The 25,113-nt window shown below is 36.7% G+C and overlaps 1 protein-coding gene across 10 annotated transcripts; it reads left to right on the top strand.

The window, feature by feature from the left end:
* The first annotated feature begins 3,038 nt into the window (after window positions 1-3,038).
* RNF170 (ring finger protein 170) lies at window positions 3,039-24,907 on the top strand. Of its 10 annotated transcripts, none has more exons than XM_068176888.1 (8): window positions 3,059-3,193; window positions 5,811-5,887; window positions 10,102-10,245; window positions 15,222-15,297; window positions 16,611-16,722; window positions 17,254-17,327; window positions 19,483-19,587; window positions 21,311-24,907. In XM_068176888.1, exons 2-8 carry the CDS (start codon window positions 5,856-5,858, stop codon window positions 21,578-21,580), a joined length of 813 nt encoding a protein of 270 aa, XP_068032989.1. In that variant the 5' UTR covers window positions 3,059-3,193; window positions 5,811-5,855; the 3' UTR covers window positions 21,581-24,907. The 10 variants fall into 10 exon arrangements, with proteins under 10 accessions (XP_068032991.1, XP_068032989.1, XP_068032990.1 ...); XM_068176889.1 differs by having other exon boundaries at window positions 3,061-3,193; window positions 16,614-16,722; XM_068176890.1 differs by lacking the exon at window positions 5,811-5,887 and having other exon boundaries at window positions 3,039-3,193.
* The last annotated feature ends 206 nt before the right edge of the window (window positions 24,908-25,113 follow it).

Raw genomic sequence — 25,113 nt, 5'->3', positions numbered from 1 at the left:
CCTCTGGTAGGAGGAGTCTGCAGCGCTTGCCCCGGCTCCGCGTGTGTGTGTGTTTGTGTGTTTGTGTGTGTGTCTGTGTGTCTGTGTGTGTGTGTGTGTGTGTGTGTGTGTGTGTCTTGGCGCGGAGGAGTTGGTTAGGAGAGTGTCCGGCGGGGGGTGGGAGCGTGGGTTTGTGAGGATGGTGTACCACAGGCATTATCAGTGTTGGTGTGTAATGTGGCCCGGCTTCTGGATGGAGTAGCCCCTACAAGGTTTTCCCTCTTATTTTGGAGTAGAAAAATGACCTTTCACCCGCAGACTTCCTTCTGTTTGTGAAAGGAGCAGCCCCCACAAGGTTTTCCTCCTTTTGGAGTAGGAAATTACCTTGCACCCACAGACATATCTACAGTCTTAGTACAGACGTATCGCACAGTCTTAGTATCTAGTGTGGCTTCGCTTGTGTATGGAGCAGCCTTGACGACTTTCTCTTCTGTTTTTGGGGAAGACAACGACGTTAGCTTCCTTTCAACAAAGCCCTGCTGTGGTAAATTTAATGAATAGGCAACCCACCACTATCTAAAGGGGGTCTTCAGGGAAGCCAGAGAGAGACTCTTTGTTAGGAACTGTAGTGACAAGGAGTAATGGGTTTCAACTTAAAGAAAGAAAATTTAGGCTAGATAGCAGGAATAAACTTTTTTTTGTCAGGGGCGTTGAGATGCTGGAACAAGTTGTCCAGGGAGGTTGTCAATGCCGCAACCCTGGCAATGTTCAGAACCAGTTTGGATATGACTTGAGCAACCTGGTCTAGTGAGAGGTGTCTCTGTCTGTGACGTGGGGATGTTGGGACTGGATGATCTTTAAGGTTCTTTCCATTCTCTTGACATTCTGTGATTCTATAAGTTACTTGCTTAGAACTAGTTGCAAGTGGTGACTAGGAAGAAGGATGATTAGATTTCGAAATGGGCTGCCTAGGGAGGTGGTGGAGTCACTGTCCCAATGGGTGTTCAAGGAAAGACTGGACATGACACTTGGTGTTATGGTGTGGTTGGCAGGGAGGTGTTCAGTCTTAGATTGGACTTAATGATCTCAGTGGTTTTTCCAGCTTAGTTGGTTCTGTGTGATTTCTTCAGGTGATTAAATTAATTTTTTATCTCAAAAACAAGGAGTTTGTCTGTGGCCAGAGTGCCCCGGTATCCTTGCTGTGCCCCAGCCAGAGAAGCTCTCGATCACGCTACAAATGGGTCACCTGAGGAGTTCAAGCAACTCTTTGTCAATATTGTGTTGGATTTTGGATTATTTGAAGTTTGCAATGAGAGTGTGTGGCATCATGATATGTTCTGCAGTTCCCTATCAGTTAACAATGGGCCTGACATGCAACAACATGGAGTGGCAGGCACAAGACACTGATAACAGTGGAGTGTTGTATAAACAGGAAGGGTCACAAATGTGGAAACTGTCACTATTTTCCCTGTTTTCTCAGACTTTTTCCATTTAATGAATTAGTAACATGGAAAAAAGCTGAGTGCTCCCTTTATGCAAGCTTCTTTTGAACTGAAGAGTATTGTAGGAGTTATGAAAATTTTCATGTTTTCCCAGGAAAGTATTTTCTTACTGATCTCATTGTATAATCTACTTGTGGGAACCCAGGACATCCCTCTGGCTGCCCTGGCTGTCTCGAGACCCTGGCAGGGGGCTTGGAGACCCTGGCACGAAGTCAAAAACACCTGTGGCTTTGATTTTAGCCCATGGAAAAGCTGCCAACTTTGTATGAGGAATTACAGGCCACAAGGGTTTGAGTAGTGTGATAGTTGAATTAACACAGGGTGAAAAAGCAGAATTTTAGGGTTTTAAAATAAAGGGTTCAAGGGGACAAGATGGAGGGATTTGGGCGTGTCCTGACCTTCTTCTCCTTCTTCTTGCCCTCCATGTCTTGCTGTGATGGTGACACTTTTCTATTGGTTTAAAGTAGAGACACACTGTCCAACATAGATGATAGATACTGGCACGTTATTGTAAACATAGTACACGTAGTTTTTTAGTATAAAATTTAAACACCGCCTGAGAGGGCAGACAGAATGCCATGGCTGACTTGCTAAATGGAGTTCAGCAGGTCAGAGAAAGAATGATATAGATAAGAGAAAATAAACAACCTTGAGAAGCTGACCCTATGCATTCAGACTTCTTCTTTGGCTGTGCAGGTTGGGAAGCAAAGACTTTTGCATTCTTGGGGTCACCTCGATCTCCAGACCCCCAAGATCTACTGTATAACTTATAAATCAAATCTGTCTTCATTTAAAGGTAACTTTCAGTTTCAGGATGAATTTAAAGTCTCAGAAAACTGCACAACTACCAGCTTTCCATTCCAAGGTTTAATGTGTGCTTTAAGCAACATGCTTGGTACTTGTGACAAGCAATGCTTTCACAGGTACATTGCATTGTTTAAGGTTTTCTATCATATCTTTCTCTGTGTCTCATTTCCCGCTCTTTGCTTTGCCTGTTGATGCAAACAAATACTGTATTGCTTTTTTGCCTTGCTATCTGTTTTAGGTACGAGGCTGTATATGGAGGTAGCGCTTTCTACAGTAAGGAATTCTTGGGCACTTTTCCTGAGAGATCTGAAGCCTCCTCATGCTTAGCTGAAGTACTACCATATTCCAGTATACATTATTATAATGAAATGACAATATTTTCTTTTTCTTTCTGTCTGACCAGGAAAGTCAGGTATCCAAGCTGAAGGCATTAGCAGGCTCTTTCTCATGCTCCTATCTGCATATGAATTCAGTTCCACCCTCTGGTTTGTTCAGAACTCTATACATTTCAGTATGTTTTTGCCTGATGAAGTGGTGTAAAACTTTCTTGGGAATTGTTTTACACAAGTCATACATCACCCAGGCAGATATTCAGAATACTAATGCTAAATAGGCCATTGAATTTGTGTTTTTGCTTCAAGCCATCCACGTGGTTTTTGGCTCAGGAGAAAAAATTATTGGAGATGTTTTGTTTTCCCAGTAGAATGGTATATTAGTTTTGGATTATTTTCCCTCACAGCCTTGTACCTGTTGTTTGCAGCTGCATTACTTTTAATTTACAAAGCATGATTCCATCAGCAAAAGTAGGATATCTACTTTCTTTTTTCTTGTTCTTTTTTCTCTTTAGGAAAAAATGTGCTTCAGAACCTGCTGACCTCAGACCTTGCAGAAACCTGCTTTATCAGGTAAGTGCCTCAGTTGGTCAGTTTTCATAAGATATACTCAACAAAATCATTTTTTGCCTACTGAAATTTCCCTCTCCTCTCTCTTGGCAAGACTGTTTAGGCCTTTTCCATTCTCTTTTGCAAAGAGTATGCATACACTTAAATGTAGTCAGCACAATCCTGAAAGCAAAGGTGGTTCATGGTAAGCATATAACTGAATATTATACAGCTGAGTTTGGCTGTATTTCTTGTACCAGCTGAACTGGCTTGTAAACCCAAGGTTGATGCAAACTCATAATAATGATGCATTAACAGACTGCATGAAATTCTAGTAGGATAATCCCAAGTCAGTTTTAACAGCCTTGTCACAGAATATATCTCATCAATTTATATATTGCTATGTTCGATTTTTTTTTTTAATTTCCGTTAATAAATGTGCCCTTTGAATTTTCTCCTACTGATTTTTATAATGTAGGGAGATACATAGTACTAGAGATTGTTGTGTGGTGCTTTATTCAAGTAAGACTGTGCTCACCAAAATGAAAATCTAATAAATCCTGTTTCCTCAGAAACACTTTTTCTAAGTACACCATCAATCATTTCCATTATTTCTGTTCTATAATGTTATATTTGCCTACAACCACTTCTTTGAAGTCCAACTTACTAAGGACACTAAGGAACACTAAGGAAACTGGATAAAATCTATCGCCTCAGGATTTAGCTGATTTAGGATTTAGGCTAGTAAACTCACAGACTTCAACACTGCCACTGTTCATGATGTGTAGTTCATGCCTGCTGTTGTTAATTGTTTCTGAATGCAGTCTGGGCATATCTTTGGACTCTTAAAGAAAGAGTGCATAAATAACTGTAGGATCCAGTTTGCTCAGTCAAATCCATTTGCAAAGTCCCATTGTCAACCACAGAGCAGGGCCATGACCTGCTGCTACACTGGAACAGGAAGTAATTAGATAGCTTCTGATGAGACAGGTCTCAATTTTTGCCCTACATATAAAGTTTGTCTTTGGGAATTTTTGCCTGTTTTTCTGATAAATAAAATACACTAAATTTCTGCCTATAGATATTTCAACATAAGCTAATATGTGTTCAGGGGGTGAATTACAGAATAGGTATGCTCTGTTTCAGTATGCTTAAATTCTTAAAAGTTGGATTATGTTATCTAAAACAGGCCAGTCTTAATAGAAACCTTTTGATACAAATGAAACCAATTTTTTGTTTGTTTCTCTTACATAGAAGAAAATATGAGGGGTCAAAGCCTTTTTGATCTTAAGAAAGTGTGACCTGTGGTGTTTGACTAGTTGGAGATTAATTAGCTTATCCTGGAAAACACACAACCTCTACAAATTAAGCAGCTTTTTCAAAGGGCGGGGGCGATGCTTTTGCTAATAAAAGGCAACTGGCAAAAGGAATTGCAGGTTCTGGCTTCCAAGCTGGCCCACCATCACTTTATAATTAACAAATAATTTTTTCAAGAAGTGGTGGTGGCTGCCAGTACTGCATCAAGAGGAAAACACTCGAAATAAAACTGAAATAAATGAAAACCCAAAACTCCATTTTTCTCATCCAGTTCACTCCCAGCCCATCCCATTTGGACACATTGTTATTCAAATTACCTTTCAGATGTTGAGCAAATTGTACCATGCTCACAAAGTCAATACATTAAGCCTAATAACTTGTATCTCACATCAGTATTGCTTGTGTGTTACTTCACCGTTTACTTCTCAGACATCAAGGGAGCCTCTTATTTCTTTTTCACTGTGCTTGCACATTCCTTTGGTAGCTGGTCCTAAAAATCTCCGTGGTTTTAAGAGTATATTATCATATGGCACTTCCCTGATAAACTCAGAAAAGTTCAAATACTTCAGAAAACTATGGGAAAAAATCTGACTTTGGATAGCTGACAGCTGTTTAACATATCATGGTAAAGACTGGATTGTTTTTCATGTCTTTATGAAAATATGAAGACATGAAAAACTCTCTGAGTCATAGCATAGGGTTTTGTTGTAGCTGTGCTTTATGTTGAACATTGAAAGTCCTAATAATACTTTTCAGATCTGAAAAATTAAGAAATAATACATCCACACTAGTGTATGCCTTCATTCCCTCACACTTCAATGTGATCTGTATGAATTTCCAAGACTAAAAGCCATTGTACTTGCAGTGTTGCTCATTATAGTTTGTTGTTTTTTTTTTTTTGCTTAAATCTGCATGCATTGTTCATACATAGCCACAGAGGGGAAAATGTAACTTTAAAAAAATCTGTAGATTCTTATTTGAAATGTAAAAAAAAATTAGTGTTACTTTCTGTCAGTGATCACTCTGAGAAAAATTGGTAATAAACAAGGTGATTTTCTGTACAGATAATTAATTACTGACAGATTTACAAATAAAACTGTATGACTTTGCAAACAGTAAATTGCATTCCTTTCTATTGCAAAACCTTTTGTGGACAATTTACTCTGAGTTTGTGTATACTCTCTGGCCATCCAGAACCCTCATGGCGACGAACCGGATCCCACTCTACTGGGATGCAATGTCAAGCTGTAACTTAGCCAGCCCAAATGGAATGGAGGAGTAACTCCTTGTCTTTTCCCGCTTTTCTGTGTTGTTTTACTTGAAGCAAGTGCCAGTAGTCTGAAGATAAGATGAAATAAACTTGGAATTTATGATTTGGGCTTTGGTGGTGTTGTTTTTGAAGTAGGAAAAAGGCCCAGCATTTTTTCAGTTTTTAAAAGTTTGCGATAGATATTTTTAAAATTCTGAAGTTAATTGTATAAATTCCAGTTTTGATGTGAGTATTGTTAGATGTTGCTTGGTTTTCATCCTCTCATTGGAACATAGGGTGGAGTTATGCTTGCATTTAAGAAAGCCATCCTTATGAAATGACTAAAAAGAGAAAAAGTCTTAAGTATAACCAAAAATAATTTATCAGAATTTAATCTATTTTCAGTTACTGTCATTTTTCCCCTGAAGTAATCTTATACAGTTGGTACTTTCCTCAGAGCTAGTGTAGACAGGAATTAATTTATTGTATTAAAGAATAGAAACAGAGCAATAAAAAAAATCCAAACCTTCTTTGCAATTTTAGAAAGAAACAAGATAACATAAGCCTACAGAAAAGAAAGAAAGAAAAACTTTAAAGTAATTTAATGTCTGAAAGCCTGTGATATAGAACCCAGATCTGGAAATAATTATATGAGAAAAGGTTGATGAAATGCTATCATATTTTCGTAACTGGAAAAATGTAATGGATCAACGGATGGAATTTAGTATGAGGCATACTAACTCACTCTTGAATTGCATCAAATTATTAACAGTGACTATTTTAGGAGTGATTAGATATATGTAATAAAGTCTGGTTCTGGAAGGTTTCTCTGACACACACTTGGTCTTTATCAAGGCTGGCTGTCTCCGAAGACTGAGTCTTCATTACATTATTTAAATCTCCTTTAGCTTGCTTCTTAGTTGTACCAGCTGTACAATTGCTGAACACGTGCACTGTGAGGCAAGATTTCTTAGAAGCTATTTTTAGTTATCTAGCCTATCATACATTCAAACCACTGAAGATCACTCTTTGGCTGTTGTAGTTGCACTTGAAGAAACATGAACTGCAAACCTCCAGTTCTGGGCATTTTGTTTGAAAACATTCAAGATAGCCTCAAAATCACAAAATTCCTTCCTTCTTCAGTCAGACATTTTTTCTATTAGAGTATTTTAACATTTTCTTTGTAGACATTGCTTTTTTTATCATGCTATCTCAGAGATAGGACGGGGAGGAGGAGGAGATTGTTGCTGTCTCTACTGAGGCATGAATTCAGAGAAAGTATGTATTGGTTCTTTTGAAGTGATACCCTTCTGTTTTGTAGTACCTAGTCTACACAAGTCTTACCGGCTCTCCTGTGTGCTGATCTTGTTGAGAGAAAGTGTTGGAAGTAATAAGAAAAATATACACTACACTTGTTGGCTGTCCAGAAACAGCAAGTAAATTAAAATATGAACAACATGGGCATTAAGCATTGATAATTTATCTTCTCTAGAATTCAGTGGTAGAAGCAGCTGGGAGTGAGGCTGAGGCAGATTCCACTCCCCCTCTATATAGTCTTTGTGATATTGATACATAAGTAAAGACAAAGTGTCTCAGAGTGTTTATGCGGAGAGAAAGACTTTTTCTTGTACACTATGCTTATGTCAAAAAGGTTATTGGGAAAGTTATATATGTTTCAAAATGAAGGGCTGAAGTTGATATAAGTAACTGGCATTATGTGCAAGAGGGAAGAGAAAGTGAGGATCTGCATATTTCTTTTCGTGTTCTGATGCTAACTTTGGCAACTTAGCTTGGCATTTCAAGAAAGGTAGGTGAGCAGAAATTAAGGCAAGCTGATGCAGTGAGTGCTATTAATGGTAGACAGATAAGAATTTGGAGTGTTGTTATAAGGAACATACAGAGAGAGAAGAGCTGGAGTAGATGTCTTGAAGGCTGTTCAGGGAAACGGATTTAAATATTGATAATCCATGTGTAATATTGATAATCCATGTGTTGTTTTCAAAGTGCATCAAGCAAGCAGTGACAGAGGATGTTCAGATGTTAATATAAGAAGCACTTGCCTTCTAAAGGTACAGTTAAATCATCTGTATGTCTCTGACATAACAGGTATTTTTGAAAAAAAAAAACCCAAAACCAAAACCTCGTGTGACACTTAATGGGATGTAGTTGTCATTGCTGTGTTGGTATAACATGCAATGACATGGCATCAGTTCTAACAGAATTGATATGGAACAAAGGAGGAATTATACCAGTTCCCTGGCATTTACTTCTGATTTTGTTCTGAGTGGTCAACCCAGAAAAAACAGTGGGACAGAGTAAAAATTAGTCGACTGATCATGATACGTAAGGAGGAAAAACATATAAATTGAAGATATCAGCATGCACAGTTGTGGAAAATTGCTGTCTCAGAATGATGCAGTGTAAGAAGGAGAAGCTTCTTTAGGACAGGATATGCAAAGAAATGAAATATACAGGCAGGTAATGTTGAGCCAGGGAGGCATCACACCACACCTGCCAGTCCAGATCCTCAGCACCAGGGAACCACTGTTAAGAAAAATTTCACAACACCTTAACCTCACGGCTTTAGCAATAAGAATGTAATTGTATAACTAGCTATGCAGAGAAATGCTCTAACTCCTTGTGTAGGCCCATGTTCCTATGTAAGACCTTTCCACAAAGATCTGGTCTTTTATTCATTAGTATATATGAAACGTGTGTAAATATTGACCTACTTTAAACATGCCTTTCTATGAGTCACTGGTATTCCACCTTTGAAAGCAGTTACTCTTTCCAAATACTGTGACACAGTTGCTTGTTGAAAGGTGTAATTAGCAAAAATTTGATTATAGTTACAGAAATAATAGTCTCAGTTCAGATTGGCACACTTTGGATAACTTAGTTTATTGTTTCACTTCATTACTCCATTTCACTTCATTATTCCATTTTAGTTTTCACAGTGAAAGCCCAAAAATACGAAAAATAATGAAATCTTCCCTTGTTCTCCACGAGTTTGCTCTGCTCTTATGGTACTTATACCACTTACACTTCTTAATAATACTCTTAGAATATATCAGCTTCTCTTGTATTCCTGCTACAGAAGGCAACTCCCACAAACTTAAAGAAACTTGAAAAATGCTCCACTGCTTATACTAGAAAAAATGTGGAGGGTGACAGTAGCTGTCTTAGAGAAAAGATTGTGCTTTTTTATTTGCAATAGACTGACATGCTGAAAATTTGCCAGGGTAGTCATTACAGGTATCCACTGAAATCCTGATGACTTGTACTCTATTTCAGTTGTGCAATTAATTCAGGACCAGAGGGTGTTTGGTGTTATTTACTAGACAGTGAGGTTTAAATTAAAAATTACACATGTGCTGTGAAGTGCAGTGAAACACTGATGGAAGCTTGCAAGCTGGACTAGGAAACAGAGAAAAAGATACCAGTCTTACCTACCTTCAGAAACCAATACTGGGATTTTATGTCAGCTTCATGGAAAATACTTCAATTGTGTATGGATAGAGCTACAGTATGACTTTTCATGTCATTTGACAGAGTTTGCTTAACTCTTCTGATTTCGTAATATTCACAGCCATAGTTCATTTCACTTCCTGATTGCAACAGCAATAATTCGGCAGTGGGTTGGAAACTATTTTATTTTGCATGTCTCCAGCTGTAGATTAGTGCTGTAGGTTAATAAATGTTTGCCTTAGTCACTGATGACTGAAAATGTGAAACAAATATAAAATGAGTCTAACTCAGGAAGCCTGATAACACTGTTTTTCTTTCAAATTTTCCCCATGTTTCCAGCTAAAGTTTGGTAATGCACAGAAAAAGAAAATTAAGTTTAAAATGTATTGGGTGATTCCTGTGTATCCAAATGGGCATTTAATACTGAAACCAAAATGTTGTTGTTTCTTCATTCTTGTAAGTGGTGGAAGTTAGGTTTCTGTGTTGGTTTAGCTTACCAGGAATGATGTGGTGTGTCATAGCTAAAATTCTTGATAATGCAGAGTCATTTAAATTTTTTTTAAGTAGACTGTCCTTAGAATATGGCCAGCTCAGTAATGACCTGTTCCTGTGCCATTTATCTTATAAAGATTTCAACTTAACTATCTGACTAATTTTCTTATTTTAATCTTTAAATCATAACACAGTCATTTAATATTTGTTTACTACTGCATAGGACCTCTACAGCAAACTCAGTGTTTGGTAAAAATGCGTGCATTCCTTCTTTTTGTACCACTCTTTTCTCCCAGCAATGACTATTCTGTTTACATATTGTTTGTAACTGTGTTTAAAATGTCTGTGCACATATGTTTTAATATATGTATATATATATATATATATATTTCTTCTTGCATTTTAGAGCTGTGATGGCCAGTCACCAAGCAGAAGTTCAGAGTTTGAAGCTAGATAATGATTCAGTTATAGAAGGAGTAAGTGACCAGGTACTGGTGGCAGTTGTGATCAGTTTCACTTTCATTGCTGCTCTGGTATATACGCTTTTAAGGTGAGAATGTGTTGAGAGGAATTATTAATTTCTTATAAAAATCCTGACTTTCTTGACAATTTCTTGCATTGGTACATAAAAACTGTGATTTTGTGACAGTAAAGCAGTGGTTGTTTGATTGCTTACTATGCTTAACTAATTGCTTGGCACAGCTAGAATCAAAATTTGAGTTTAATTCTTCCTTATCTTCAGATAATCAAACTGAGTAGTGTTCATCGCCCCTTAAGACTGAAAATGGTTAAATTCACAGTCTATATGGCTGCTGTGTGGTATTTGGTTAAAAAGTACAGATTTGTCAATGACTCCAGGATTAAAATTGGATTTATTCCTCCAGTGTATGTTCTAGCTGCAGTCTCTTTCCAAGAAAACAAGCAAACAACAACCCAAATCCGAATAAATTGACGGATTTTTTTTTCAAATTAATATTCTTTAAAACAGTGGATTGCAATATGCATTCCATACAGGAAAGTGTTAAATTCAGAATTCAGTAACTGTAATGATCAAATCATTAAAGCTTATTTTTATTTCAGAGTTTTTCTTTGCATCCTAACAAACATCTTAGCCTATGTGTTTGGGCAAAATGAGTCTGAGCTTCAGATTGGCTTATTTTATTTTATTTTATTTTATTTTATTTTATTTTATTTTATTTTATTTTAATTTAATTTATTTTATTTTATTTTATTTTATTTTATTTTATATTATATTATTGATGTGTGCAAACTTCTGAACACAGAACAGTTTTCAAAACCAGGGGAATTCAGTTTTAGTGAAACAGTGGTATCATGGAACTTGAAGAGGATATGTCCACATGAGAAATACTGCTAAGGTAGAGGTACTTGAGAAAAAGCTACTAAATAAGCTACAGGTGGAAAAACTTGGTTGGACTGCAAGGCAGTGCTTCTGTTCAGGACCAAGAAATCACAAAGGAATCTTAAGAAAGGCATTCACTTCACCCTGCCTTTTTTTTCCCGAAGTTGTTTCAGTTACTCAGATTGCTTTAATAATGCCTCTTTTTTATCTGCTCTGTTATGATTTTTCTACCCTTCATCTTGACATTTTTAGAAGTTGTGACTTGAATTTTAAGTGTCTAGTTTAAAAGTTAACACTTTATTTTTGAACTCTAGAAAGGCAAGTAAGAAATATTTTTTAAAAAGTGAGTGGAACAAGAGTCAGAAGTTGACAAGAGTAAAACAGGAGTTCAGTCAGAATTAAGTTCAAGGAAATGATGTGTCAATTATGAAGAGTTAGGGAGGAAGATAAGGCTAGTTATTGACTGCCTCTGCAGTGTAATGAGGTAGGTAAAAAGTTTGACTGTGAATCCTATTACATGCCTTGATGGTTTATTTTCTGCAGGGGCAAACAAACTGAAAACACAAAGCTTCCAGACTTTGGAGGTCTGCAATTGTCTGATTCGTGGCCATTGACAGGACTTGAGGACTTGAGACATGAAGCTGAGTCAGAGGAGATTTAGGTTAAGATACCAGAAAAAAGTTTTTCACCCAGAGGATGGCTGAGCAGTCTCCCCAGGGAAGACATAGCACCAGCCTGATGAAGTTGAAGATGTGTTTGGGCAGTACTTTCAGGCGTATGTATCTTGAGGTGTCCATGAAGGGCCAGGAGTTGAACTCAATGATCCCGATGGGTCCCTTCCAACTCAGCATATTCTGTAACTGTGATTCTGTGACTGACAACTGAAAGTCTTACCAGTATCCTCTTAGCTCCCTGCTCTGCCTTCTGGTACCTTTTAAAATTGTCTGTGTTCAGCAGCACTCTTCATTTATCTCCTTTGTATTGTTGCTATCAAAATCTGCATAGTATGCTAGAAAATCTGTACAGTACAAAAATTTTAATTTATTTAGCACTGACGGAGAAGTGAGGGAGAAAAAGAGTCTTTTCTTTTTCTTCTCTAGTTGCCTTAGACAGTGCAGTGGTCTTTGTGTTGCTTATATAGTGTTCATTACCCCAGGTTTTTCTTTGCCTTTCGTGCTTCTGTATCAGCAGAACTGAAATACTTAAGTTGGGTAGGAACAGGTCACGGGTAAGTATACAGGAAAGAAAGCTTAAAAGGTGATGAATAGTTGCAGGAGCTGAATGAAAAGGGAAATGAGCAGCAAGGAGTATGTGTTGCAGTAGATTTTAGGGGGCAGAAGCAGAATATGGAGAGAACTGTTAAGGGATATAGTTGTTGTAATTGTTTCCAGGTGAAAGAACTCAATGAAGCATCACATCAAGGCTTCATTCATGCTTCTGGCGGAGAAACTTACAAGCCATATTTAACATAAGTAACAAGTTGCAGATGTATAGTTCAGGCACTATATGATAGTTTTGTGAAGCCTGTGTGCTTTTGAGTTATAAATTTTGATAAAATTAAGCCAGATTTTTTCCATCATCTTTTAAACTGGTGAGTAGGTTATCACATTACAAATGAGATTGCGAAAATTCATTGTTTTCGGCAAATTAAAGGAAGCTTGATCCTTTAATTCCCTACAAGGGATTTGTCCTAGATGACTGAACTGTTCCATGTTTATGGGTCTACAGGTTTAGATGTTTCAATTTAATTTTGCTATCCATCATATGGTTTGATTATTAGATCAAGTCACTATTTTCAGCAGGAGTGAGATCTTAGTCCTTGAAAATTAACAGTGTCCGTCACTGCACAGTGATGCACCAGCCCTCTTAAGTACTGTGCCTCTCTTTCCTTGTGTGAGACTGCACACTGCATGAGTAGGCAGTCTTCTTCCTTCCAATAATAATAGTTTGGCAGGGCCCTCTGTGGTACAAAATACAATCTTTCCACATCATGGGACCTTTTTCCTCAAGTTTTGGCTTGCTAGAAGTCAGAAATGGGGAAGTAAAAGGCCTTTCCTTTATTTCTTCTATTCCTCTATTCCTCTATTTCCTTTTCTTTATTTCTTTCTGGCTTGTGTTTGATAATGCCTCTAATGACAGGACACCATATTGGTTTTCATTTATTTCAGTTATCTTCTTACACTAATTGAATGACAGAAGTTGTGAATTTGATGTGTCTTGAGCTCTGCCTGTCCTTTCCTGAACATTGCATGGTTTTCAGCTACATCACCATCTTATAAGTGACTGCATAAGTGACAGTACATGCTGTACCTCTGCAGCTCTGCAAATGCTCTCATGATTTTGGCCTAGTATGTGATACCAGGGTAAGGTCATATAAATGAACACTTTCAGTAGCAAATTTGCTACTGCTAATTTAGTTGTTTATGGAGAAATCAGAATAAACTCTCTTACAATTCACACCTTCCACTTGTGTATGAATCAAATTGGATTTCAATATATATCAAACATTCTGGCAAACTGAAGATGCGAAATATGTTCATTTCAAACAGAAAAATACTTCTATACATATAACATGTATGACAGACAACATCCACAATATCTGATTCATGGAGACCAAAGGTGCTTAAGAAGGGTTTTAATATAGACTTTCTATCATATAACTTTCCTATATTACCCACATTAGTATTAAATAAATTTTCTTTTTACAGATAACCATGTAAATATTAGCCTGTAAAATATGGGACTTGTCTATTTCTCTTTGAAAAAAGAATGAAGCAGACAAAATGTTAAACATTTTAGCAATAATGCAATGAACATTTGAGCAATAATGCAATATTATGATTGCCTACATTAACTGAAGAAAATTATTGCAGAAGCTTCTAGAGCCATTGAGGAAATTATATAATACAACTGCAACCAGAAGATGTCATGAAAGTTCAACCAGTCCAGCCCTCATCTCTGACAGAGGATAAGCTTACCTCAATATCCCTAGAAGCATTGCAACCTATTTTTTGATTTAACTTTTAGTCAGGGATGGATCAAAATAGCCTGAGGTAAACTTGTCTGATTTTGTACATTATATAGTTAGAAATGTGTTTCCACACGCCTTAGATAACTGTGGGAAATAATTGCTCATGTTTATATAATGAAAGACTTATCCTGTCCCCTTTTCACTCCATGAACAGTCTTCTATATAAACTGACATTTCTTAAGTCTATCTCTAAAGTATAAAAAATGTGGGCAGTAGTTCTTATTATCTTCTGAACTTTCTCCAACTTCTCTATATGTTTCTGTGCATTTAGCCCAAAATGGAGAACAGAATCCAGCTGAGACCTTAAGAGGGCTGAGCAAAATGTATCATCATTGAAATCCATATGAATTAATAAAGCATAAAAATTCACAGTTTTTAATATGCTGTTGACTCATATTTATTGTAACTCAACACCTCTGATTGTTGCACATTTTTAATTTCAATTCTGTCCCATTGTGCTGTTGAATTTGTAATATATTCATCCTTCTTTCTTCAGTGTGGCCCTTCCCAATGATTCCTCGTGGGATATCTAACCTGTATTTCTTTTTTTAAAAAGAGAGTGATTTTTAAAGAGTGGTTTCTTTTTATATCCAGTCTGCTGATAGTTACATAAATTCAATATTCTAAATGTAAGTTTGTCTACCCTTTCTTATGCAAATGTCAGGTAGCAGATAAAATTGAAGTAATTAGGAGGTTTCAACTCTATGACTTAGGCAGTGAGTGAAAAACTACTAATTTATGGGTAGACCAACAAATAAGAAACTAGCAGTGGAGAAAAAATGAAAAATATTTCTGTGTGTTTAATTAAAAGGTTTTCAAGCAACTTCATTTTTTTCATTTTCATAGGTTCAAGGCTTAATTTTTTCTCAGATTAAAATCTAGTTTTAACATGATTTAATGATTGGTTGTGGAGTCTCTGAAAAATCTTGCTGCTGTACAGCTTTAAGTGTCCAAAGTAACTTTAGGATCCAGAATAAATTCCTGTTTCCTTAATTATTTGTGTACTTCCTTTAAAATCCTTTATAGCAGGTAATAATGATGTTTTGTCCTTTGTTCAAGTTTCATATTTGTTTCAGTGAGTTATTTTTCAGTGCTGGATCACAGGGCTTTTTATTGCTTGTATTTCCTTTCACAGAAATGAACATCAGAACATACATCCAGAAAATCAAGAGCTAGTACGAGCTCTTCGTCAGCAGCTTCAAACTGATCAGGTGCTGTCGCAAGTGTTGGCAACATTCAGCTCTCTGATGTGGGGTGCTGCAGGCTTCTCTGAAGTTCTGAAAGAAGATGATCTTGAAAGTTATGGGAGCTTACTTACTATACAGAGGCATTCTTGAAATCCATCAAGTTATGGGATAATGTAGCCTTTTTTAAATGATGCATCAAGTAATTAAAACTAAATTTTGGCTGGTTCTTTTTTCAAATAAGTTTTTGCCACAAGGTGGAGTATGTTAGATTATGCTGTGTGCTTCCTGGAATGTTCCTGGGAACTTTAGGGTAAAGGAAAGGAAATTTGGAGTGCAGTTTGCTGAGACAGGATAAGGGTAGATGTTTAGACTGATAAGCAGTGTGTAGCAGAACAATATCACAGCATCAAGAGCCAGGCAACTGAGTGACAGAGAGGAACTTTTTAGCAAAGCCTTTAGTCACAGGACACTGAAACTGAAAGAAGCTAGGTTGAGATGGGATGTAAGGAAGAAATTCTTTTCTATGAGGGTGGTGAGGCACTGGAAACAGGCTGTCCAGAGAAGTTATGGATGCACTATCCCTGGAAATGTTCAAGGCAGGGTTGGATGCGGCTCTGAGCAGCCTAGTCTAGTGGAAAGTGTCACTACCTATGGCAGGACAGTTGGAACTTTGTGATCTTTAAAGGCCCTTCCAGCTCAGACCATTCAATGATTCTATGACTACATCCAGTTTGAACAGGTAGAGTCTAGGCCATACTTTTGGAGAATATTGAAAATAGTCTTTCATCATGATACTTGAAATAATGACTGCATATTTATGTGGAAGACAAATACGGCAAAATGGGGAGAAAAAGTGTTTCATGACATGCACATACTGATATCTCTGTTTGGGCTTGGAAACACTAAATGCTGCAACTGGTAAGAGAACACAGTTCAGTTACCTGGCTCTGGACAGAACTACTCAGGAAAATGAAGTAACAATATAGACCCGAGTTTGTTATTCATGCTCCAGTGTGTCTAACCTGACTTAGTGTGAAGGACCAAGGCAGTTCTTTCTTTGTGGTCTTTAACTGGTTTGAAGCACACACTTATTTAACAGATGAAGGGAAAATAATGGTCCTGACACAATAACTTGCTTATTGAATCAATGCATTTAAGTATGTTTGATTTTTACATTTGAATATATTTCTCATTTCAACCCTGAATTTCTCAATTCAGTTCTGCGTTCGACAGTTTGACTTAGAGTGAATGAATACCAATTTATTATTATTTTTTAGAACTCAGTAGGCTTATATAAAATATTATCTCCAACACTTTGTGTTTTCTTGCTGTTCCAGCAGGATGCTTCTGCTGGTGATCGGCATCGCTTCTATACAGATATGTCGTGTCCAGTCTGTTTGCAACAGGCTACATTTCCTATAGAAACGAACTGTGGACATCTCTTCTGTGGTAAGCAAGAAAAGCTCCTGCTGCATTCATCTAGTTTTTTGAAGTATATAGTGTATACCATGCCTAGTTGTTTAAATGGAAAAACAAGCAAGTTTGGAGACAGATAAAATACTTATATTTTTATATTTGTCTTCATCTGTTGAAACTGATGATGGTAAAGCCAAGTTTTTAGCATAAATTTTATATCTCCTGACATTTTTGGGACTTCTAATTTTTAAACTCGTTAAAATTTTAATATTTGCTTCTTCACTTAATGATTAAAATTTTGTTGTGTTTTCAGGAAATAATGCCTTAAAATTACTGATTCCGTTGAACCTATTCAGAATTTTTCTCATTAATAGTATTGAATTTGAAGACATTAGTTCTTGGTATCTTCAGTGAATGCTGTACACAAAATTACATCAGAAACTGTAGATTTAACCTAACTGCTTATATACACTTTCTGTTGTTTCCCTTGCCATGTAACATATTATTTCAGGTGATGCATTTTTCATCTCAGGAGTTTAAATGTGTGTACCTTACCTTCACCAGGTTCCTGCATTATTGCCTACTGGAGGTATGGCTCATGGCTGGGTGCCATCCGCTGTCCGATCTGCAGACAGACGGTAATATTTTAAATCATCATGGACCTGTCAGTTTGGCTGTCTAAGATAGCTTGCCACAAGGCACTTACATGTGAGCTGCAGTAGTGAGGCTGGCAGATAAAGAAGTCTGAGAAACTGAAAAAATACAGAGGGTTATGTGAGCCAGGAATGGTGGACATTCAGTTTTTCCAAACTTCTTGCTTTGACAAATGGCTCCAGATTGTTCCTGCCACTCATACATAGGTGAACTGTGCTGATAACTCAGCTATTTTTCTGTAAAGAGTATATGAAAACAGAAAATTGTGAGATTTTAACTATGATCTGTTGCAGTTCTTTAAGGAATGGTATCACTCTGCAGCAGACCCCCACAGATAGGAATGTTAGAATGACCCTTAAACCCTAGAGGGAACCTATTGGCCAGAGACCAGATGGCCCCAACCCCCCAGAACCTAGATAAAAACCCACTCCGCCATTGTTCGGTCTCTTTTTCCTCCTTCTCCCCAGAAAATAAACACATGGAAACTGAGCCTCTCTCTCCTGGCTTCTAAAGCTCTGCTCCTCGGCCGTCCCCCAAGACTGAGCTAGCATAACAGTTCAGGGGGGCAGTCAGAGGAGATTGCATTAATGATCCTTTCATGCTTTCTGTTCAGGATGTTATTAACTTCTTTTACCAGAATTTGTATCTGAAAGGCTTGGCTGTTGTGATGGACTGCCAGTAGCACTTCTGGTTCCTGAGAAATGCCCTCTCCCTTCCCTCTGTCCCTACCAAAAGACCTGTTAATGTCAATTTCTTATTTTGGTCCCATTTTTAACTTGTATGTATTATTATTTTAATCTTTGTAGAGCAAGCATTAACTTACTTCCTACACAACTTACTTACATTGTCAGTTTGAAATATGTTCCTGCAACTCATTAAGGCTTAGGATGGATCTCTGAGTCTGATAGTGTGTTTTAACAAAAGTGCATCTTTATTTTAACAGTGCACAAACGACAGAGCTAGTAACTTCTAATGAATTATGTAACTCATGCCCTTGCTCCTCCATAATATCCTACTTTGATTGTGTGTATCAGCAGGACAAATGACTGTAAGAAGACAGTTGAAGAAAAGAAAAATAAATATGACTGGAAGAAGAATGAGTAGGTTTAGAGTTTAGCCAGTGAAGACACAAATAATAGGTGGGGAAGGTGGAAAAGGGGAAAATAAGTGATTTTTTAAATTGTCTTTCCTTATCTATATTTTCATTTACATTCCTCTGAGTTACAGGTATATTAGGTGGCACTGTTTGCATGGTTATGTATTCGTTCTAACCCTGGTTCATAAATGGGGAAGGGAAAGATGTGTACATGATCATGAGTCATACAACAGGTTTGTGGCAGGACCAGAAGTTGAATGTAGTTCTGCTCGTGCTCTCGTTTCTGAATGTGACTGCCACACAGATTTGTATTTAGTCACCAAGTAGAGAGGAAGCTTCTGAAGACTGTAATAATTTTAAGTGCTATGCCTTCCCTGCTTCCCATGATAATCTGCATTTTATACCTGCACATTGCTTCCAAATAGAAGTCTTACATTTTCAGCAACTCTTATGCAGAAGGATAACATACATAAAGTCATATTCACATATATCTTATTTCTCTGTGTTTGCATGAAAGTTAACCCAAGAACAGAGTGAAATTCTCTGTCTGTACAAAATAGTTGAAGGTTAATATTTTTTCTTAATTCATCTTGGTATGAAGATCCATATGCAAAAACATGAGTTTTACTGCAAGTTTGTTGTCATGGAAGGCAATCCTAAAATATGGAAAAACAAAGGCCTCATTGATTGCTTTATTTGATTTTCAATTTAGAAAAGAAAATTAGATTAATTTGGTAAATTAACTTTGTTCTCCAAGTCATCTGTCCCACTTATGAAACATAAAGCATTTAGGTGTTTAGGAAGCCTCTCTTAAAAGGAAGGTTATTTTATGCTTTTTTTTTAACAATCTCTTTAAAAAATAATATTCTGTAAGGAGCTGTAAGCAATTAATTAGTTAAAATTTAATAGCAGTATCCATGCTAGTAGTTTTCAGTTTATTTTCCTATTAACTATTCAACTAAACCAAAGTTTTTTCTATATAGTTAACTAAAGATGACTGTTTTACAGTTGCATGTGTAACATAATCTCCCTGGTGTGCCTAGGTAACACTATTCTTACCACTCTTTGGTGAAGATCAGCAGGGTGCAGCCCAAGTGTTTCAAGATGTTAATGATTACAATCGAAGATTTTCAGGACAGCCCAGATCGGTACGTTTTGGGTAAATTTGGAAGTCAGTGGTGTCAGGAAAGATTGAGAGCAAATTTTTTGTAGTTTTGTTTTTTCCTCCCTTCTTTTTTTTTTTTTTTTCTTTCCCTGGGATATGGATTTTCTCTTCCTGATGCTTAGGGACCAGGCAACTTTTCTTTAGGAAATTCATGTTGAAATGGTTGGATCACACCCAAAATTATTTATTTGTCATTTATGAAAATGTATGGAAACTTACTTTTTTCCTGAGTGAGAATCTAATAAGTCTTGAGTTTTCTCAAGTGGTCATGTGTTGTTTTTTAGATATGAATCATTATTTTGAAGGGATCAATAACTAGTCAGTAAAAGTACTTAAAGAAATAAATGACCTGCAAGGAAGAATATTCACTTAACTGGTCTTTTTACACTGATTAGACGAATATGAAGTCCTACTCTGTGCCTTTCTCCTCAGACAGCTGTACACTGTCTTGATTTTTTAGTTTTTCCCCGAGGTTATATTACAGTCTTTATTCTTCCCTCTGCGTGAAGAAAAAAAGAATTTTTTTTCCTGTAAATAGCTAAGAGGGGTGGTCAAAGTTCTACAAATGTTAGAAAATCAGCCTTGTGACCCCTTCTCCTGTGTGCGTGTCCTGTTTCGCAAGGTGAAATGCACACACATGCATACTAGTAACCTCCCTGCTTGTCTTCATTTGTAATGGGATTTGGATATAGCAAGAAGACATTAGCAAGAAAAATGTACAGTACAAAGAGACAGAAGAGGGAGGAGTATTTTTCTAAACCACAAAATGTATGGGTTTTGCCCAGAAGGGGTTGAAACTACCTTTCAGGCTCCATTAGACCTCTCTGCGAGTTGTGTCTAGTACCCAGTAACCTGTCCGAGGTCATGCCAGAAATCTACACTAAAGCCATAATTGGACTAGATAAATTGTCTTTGATTTATACACAATGTTACCACATACAAAATTTCTTTCTCAAAAACTTTTTCAGCTATGGCAATAAGTCATTTTAATGGAGTTTAACAGTTCTTAGGTAGAAACTGTGTACCATAGAAGGGTACCAGTATAAAAAAAGTTTTAAAGTTCACCCCACCTTACTCATCACAACAAAAACCTGAATATTTTCTGTTGAGCAGTGTCTTGCTAAGCTGGCAGAATCATAGTAGCAAAATGGAAAGGAGCCAGGAATGGATTCATTTAAAGGTTCTTTAGTTTATTTTGAAGCTTCATCCATCCTTTGGAAACTTATGTGAATCACTGGTTATACACCAGGAGAGGGGGTATTGTGTTTCTGAAAAACTGTAACCTATTCTACTTTACCGATTAGGTTTTTTCTTGCAGTCCTGGTTTGTCTTGCATTCTGATCAATATTTCACTCCAGTTAACTTGTTTGCTGTTTCTCACTTTGCCAGTCATTTGTTTTCCTCTAGTGTTCATTGCTTTTCCTTCATAATACATGACAGTATATTTTCTAGTGATGTTATTAAGTGTATGCTTTTCATTGTAGAATAACACAGTTTAACTGTTTCTTGAAAACAGTTAAAATATATAGAAAATATATTCTAATGATTTTCTACCCAGTAAAACTAAACTCATTAACTCTTCCTGGATTTTGTTTTCATTCCTATAAACTGACAGAATCTAAGATGTAATGTAGTAGTAGAAACTTCAGTTTAGCATGGATGAGTTGCTAAAGCAAAATACTAACTTATAGATTCTTTCTTTATAGATTATGGAGAGAATCATGGATCTCCCCACTTTATTGCGACATGCTTTCAGGGAGATGTTTTCTGTAGGGGGCCTCTTCTGGATGTTTCGCATCAGAATATTCCTCTGCTTGATTGGAGCCTTACTGTACCTGGCTTCACCTCTGGATTTTCTTCCTGAAGCTCTGTTTGGAATTCTGGGGTTCTTGGATGATTTCTTTGTAATTTTTCTGCTGCTGATATATATCTCTATCATGTACAGAGAAGTGGTAACACAGCGTCTAAATAGATGAAATGGACAAAAGTGACCTAAAAGCAGAGTCATTTGTGGAATGTTTTAAAAAGAAAACTATAACATAAGTATGATATAGCAAGGTGCCTGTGTATGATTTCAGTAGTAACAATTTCTTAGCTGGTTATGTTATACAAACATAAAGGGTTAGTGTATGGTGATGCTTAACTGGAATCTTTCATTTGTGCATTACATATGCTTCATAAGGATGAGGTTAGTTTTATAGTGTTATAATAAACCACCTTCATCTACTTCCACATGATGAACAACTGTATGTAATGAAAGCAGGAAACACTTTCTTTGGTGTGTTGTGGTTTGTGAAAAAGGAGTTCTAGCAAAGTACTTCAAACAATAAACCCTTTGCATAACCTAGATGTGTAAGAAAATTCAGAAATTCTTCACAGTACAGTTATCATGACTAAATTGTTTGATGTCTCCCTGTTGTGGGCTAGAGTTTTTTGAAAAAAATTGCTTTGTTTGTCTATGTGGAAGAAGAAACCCAAGAACCGCATTACAGTTACCACTCTGCAGTTTGCTGTTGTCCACATGCTTCAGAAAAATAAGGATAATACCTTGGTATTGCTTGAACTGCACTATGTACCATGCAATTGTATTGCATGCAATTTGTACCATTCTGTTTTTATATTTGGGAATATATACACTGTATCTGCTTTACATTGAGAAACCAGTATTATGCACATCACACTCGTTAGTGCTCTATTTTTTTAAGTAAGAGCATGGTTTTTCTCTTCAGACTTTTTTATTTGGTAAGTATATATCTTAGAAGCAGAGGTTTTGTGCTGCTTTGGGTCAATGCAGTATGTCTGAAATGCATCTTTGCATTTCTCTATATGCATTAAAACATTTGGCCAATTGGAGAGGACACTCAAGTTCCAAATAGTGGTTGAAAAAATGAAGTCAGAACTGGATGTTTACGGTACATGTCCATGTACTTGTATGTGTACAGTGTAGATGTTTACCCAAATGTACATTCTGCAATCTATGTGTACTAAACAACATAGATATTGGGGTCATTTTCAGTTGGAGTTTTCTTGTTTGGTTGGTTGTTTGATTTGGATGTCAATAGAAAAGGTTCTGAATTATCTTGAAAAATAGTCTATGATAAAGGACCATAAACAAATCTTGAAAATATTTTCAAAAATACCAGGGTATTAATTATCCTTAAAGCTGATTTTTTTTTCATTGAAATTGAGCATAGGCTATCATAGCTATACAAGTAATTTGAAAATGCTCTCATTTTGAGCATTTTTGATTGTGACTATAAAGGTCCAGGATATGACAGATCATTGTACTTTTTAGCTAGAGGAATGATAATTGCAATTTAACTTCCTGAGTACTTGAAAGACAGTGAATTAATAGGTGATTCTTTGTGTGTTTACATACATAGGTGAGGCTTAAAATGAAAGGGACTTTTTCACCGCTTCTGTGTTTTCCCCTTGCAGGTGTCTTTGCACAGCTTCTAGCACTTAGGCATGTGCAGGAAGATGATAGTGCTGAAACCTCAGGTGTCAGTCATTGAGGGTGCAGATTGTCCTTCAGTGTCAGTGTTCAAAATGGCATTCATTTAAAACTAAATTCACCGATTCTTCATTTGAAAATTTAGTTTTGGAAATCCAAGGACATTTTACAAATGAACTGGAAAGCTAAACTTCTTTGTTGCTGTTTGTTAGAGATGGGCAAGAAGAGAAAAGGGAAGTGAAGCAAGATTTGGAGGAAAAGAGCGAGATAGAAAGTTACATTTTTAGAAGCAAATGCTAGGTAACTTTTCTTGAGCATCTTGGTTGAGCTTTTCACCTTGTGTTGGCATTGCTAATGTGTGGTGATGTTTTAGTGGCTACCTCAGTTAGAACTCTTTAAGGTGTTATTGAGTAAAGGTGAGATATTCATAAGCTGTTAGGTGCATTTACAAAGCAATATAGTAGTTTAGGATATTATGTAAGACAGGATTTCACAGTTTTGCTGTAAGTATTGTTTTTTTGGTTTTGGGGTTTTCTTTCCCAAGAAATCTAGCTGAACACAAGCCCCAAAAGTTCTTTTTTGATTGAGTAAATATAACACCCTCTCTTCTCCTGGAGTTTAAGTTGTAGGTCTGCTTAGAGAAGAGCGTGAACTGCTCTTGTAGAGTAAGTGGAGTTTGTTCATGGAATTTGTTGATCTGGTACTTCATCCATACTTTTACCCTATGATTATAATTTTCCCACGACTCTCTAATACAGAGTGGATATAGATGTACATGAATCTGCTTACTGATTGGTTTTCTTTGAATTTCCCAATTTCATGTGCTACTGTGAAGCTCATGTGGAAATATCCTATATCCCATCTAAGGGGATCTTGAATATCTGAAATCATACACAAACAACATCTGAAAGACTATATGAGGTTTCCCCATGTTCTTTTTCTTCAATACATTTGTGATAGCCAGAAGGGTTTCACTCAGAGGCTTCTGCTTACTTTTGAATATTGAGTAACATTGTAATCTTTAATTCAGCACATTAAATGCTTGACAGAATTAGAACTGTTCTTTTCAGCAATATGCGTGCTTGCCTGTGGATATTCTTTTTCGGTCCTGCAAGCCAATGATAAACAGTATTATGACTTGTTCAGGGCTTTTTGCATCTGTCCTGGAATGTCTGGCCACTGCTTCTTTCCACAAATCTGAAATAGTATAAGTTAGCTATCTTGGGTAGTTAGCTTGAGCTTAACCTAAGCTCTAGAACTCCCAAGAAGCTGGAGATTAAAATATGAGCATGTAATATTCCTGAATTGTGTGCTGCCAAGTTGTTTTGTCAGCAATGTGAAAGGTGAGGGTTAGAGCTGAACACTGGCTTCAGAATGTATGCAGAGTGACTGGAAACATCGCTATGGTTTTGTCTCCTAAGAGGGGACAGGCGTGTCACTAAAGGGGGAAAATTTAAAAAAGGAAAAGTTTTTTAGAAGGAAGATGTATGGGGATAAAACACAATTCTTAAAAGATCACATGGGCACCAAAAGCTGTGTGAAATATTTGATTGTTCTAGCAATATTAACAAAGAGGAAAACAAAAATTATACTTAATAGCTCTTACAAAATAACTTGTAGCATCTTGAGGCCTAATGATCATCGCTGTATAGAGCGATCCATTTCTGTGCTATTTGTGTGCCGCACCATTGATGTCTGTGAGAATCAGGCACAACAGTGTGGTTTGGGGATACAATTTTGCCGTAAGTTTCATAAAACTGTAGCAGTATGTTACACTAGATTTTTAAGACAAAAGAATTTAAAACTACTTACTGTTACTTTTAATGATAATAAATTGCTGTTAAAGAGATTCTCTTGAATTATTTTATTTTATTGACTATCTGGATGCAATATTGTTTTATTTCCCCTTTTTCCACTTCCATGCGGTAAAGGGTGTGGCATCCCACCCTCGAGGGGAAGGGAGTACCAAGATTTGTAGGTGCCCAGGGTCAAAAGGAATGACAAAAGTCAGAGAGTCCACAAAAACTCACAGAGTTGTATTAGAAAATTACATAC

This window comes from Anomalospiza imberbis, chromosome Z, assembly GCF_031753505.1.
Source record: "Anomalospiza imberbis isolate Cuckoo-Finch-1a 21T00152 chromosome Z, ASM3175350v1, whole genome shotgun sequence".
NCBI classification, from domain to species: Eukaryota; Metazoa; Chordata; class Aves; order Passeriformes; family Viduidae; genus Anomalospiza; species Anomalospiza imberbis.
The sequence above is the reverse complement of the archived record's forward strand: the minus strand, read 5'-3'. Positions and strand labels throughout refer to the sequence as shown.

Bases quoted from the DNA above. Each gene is read 5' to 3' on its own strand.
- RNF170 (XM_068176888.1), top strand. From the start codon at position 5,856: ATGATTTGGGCTTTGGTGGTGTTGTTTTTGAA. The intron at 10,246-15,221 runs GTGAGAATGTGT...TTCCTTTCACAG, and splicing joins CTGGTATATACGCTTTTAAG to AAATGAACATCAGAACATAC. The intron at 15,298-16,610 runs GTGCTGTCGCAA...TTGCTGTTCCAG, and splicing joins AGCAGCTTCAAACTGATCAG to CAGGATGCTTCTGCTGGTGA.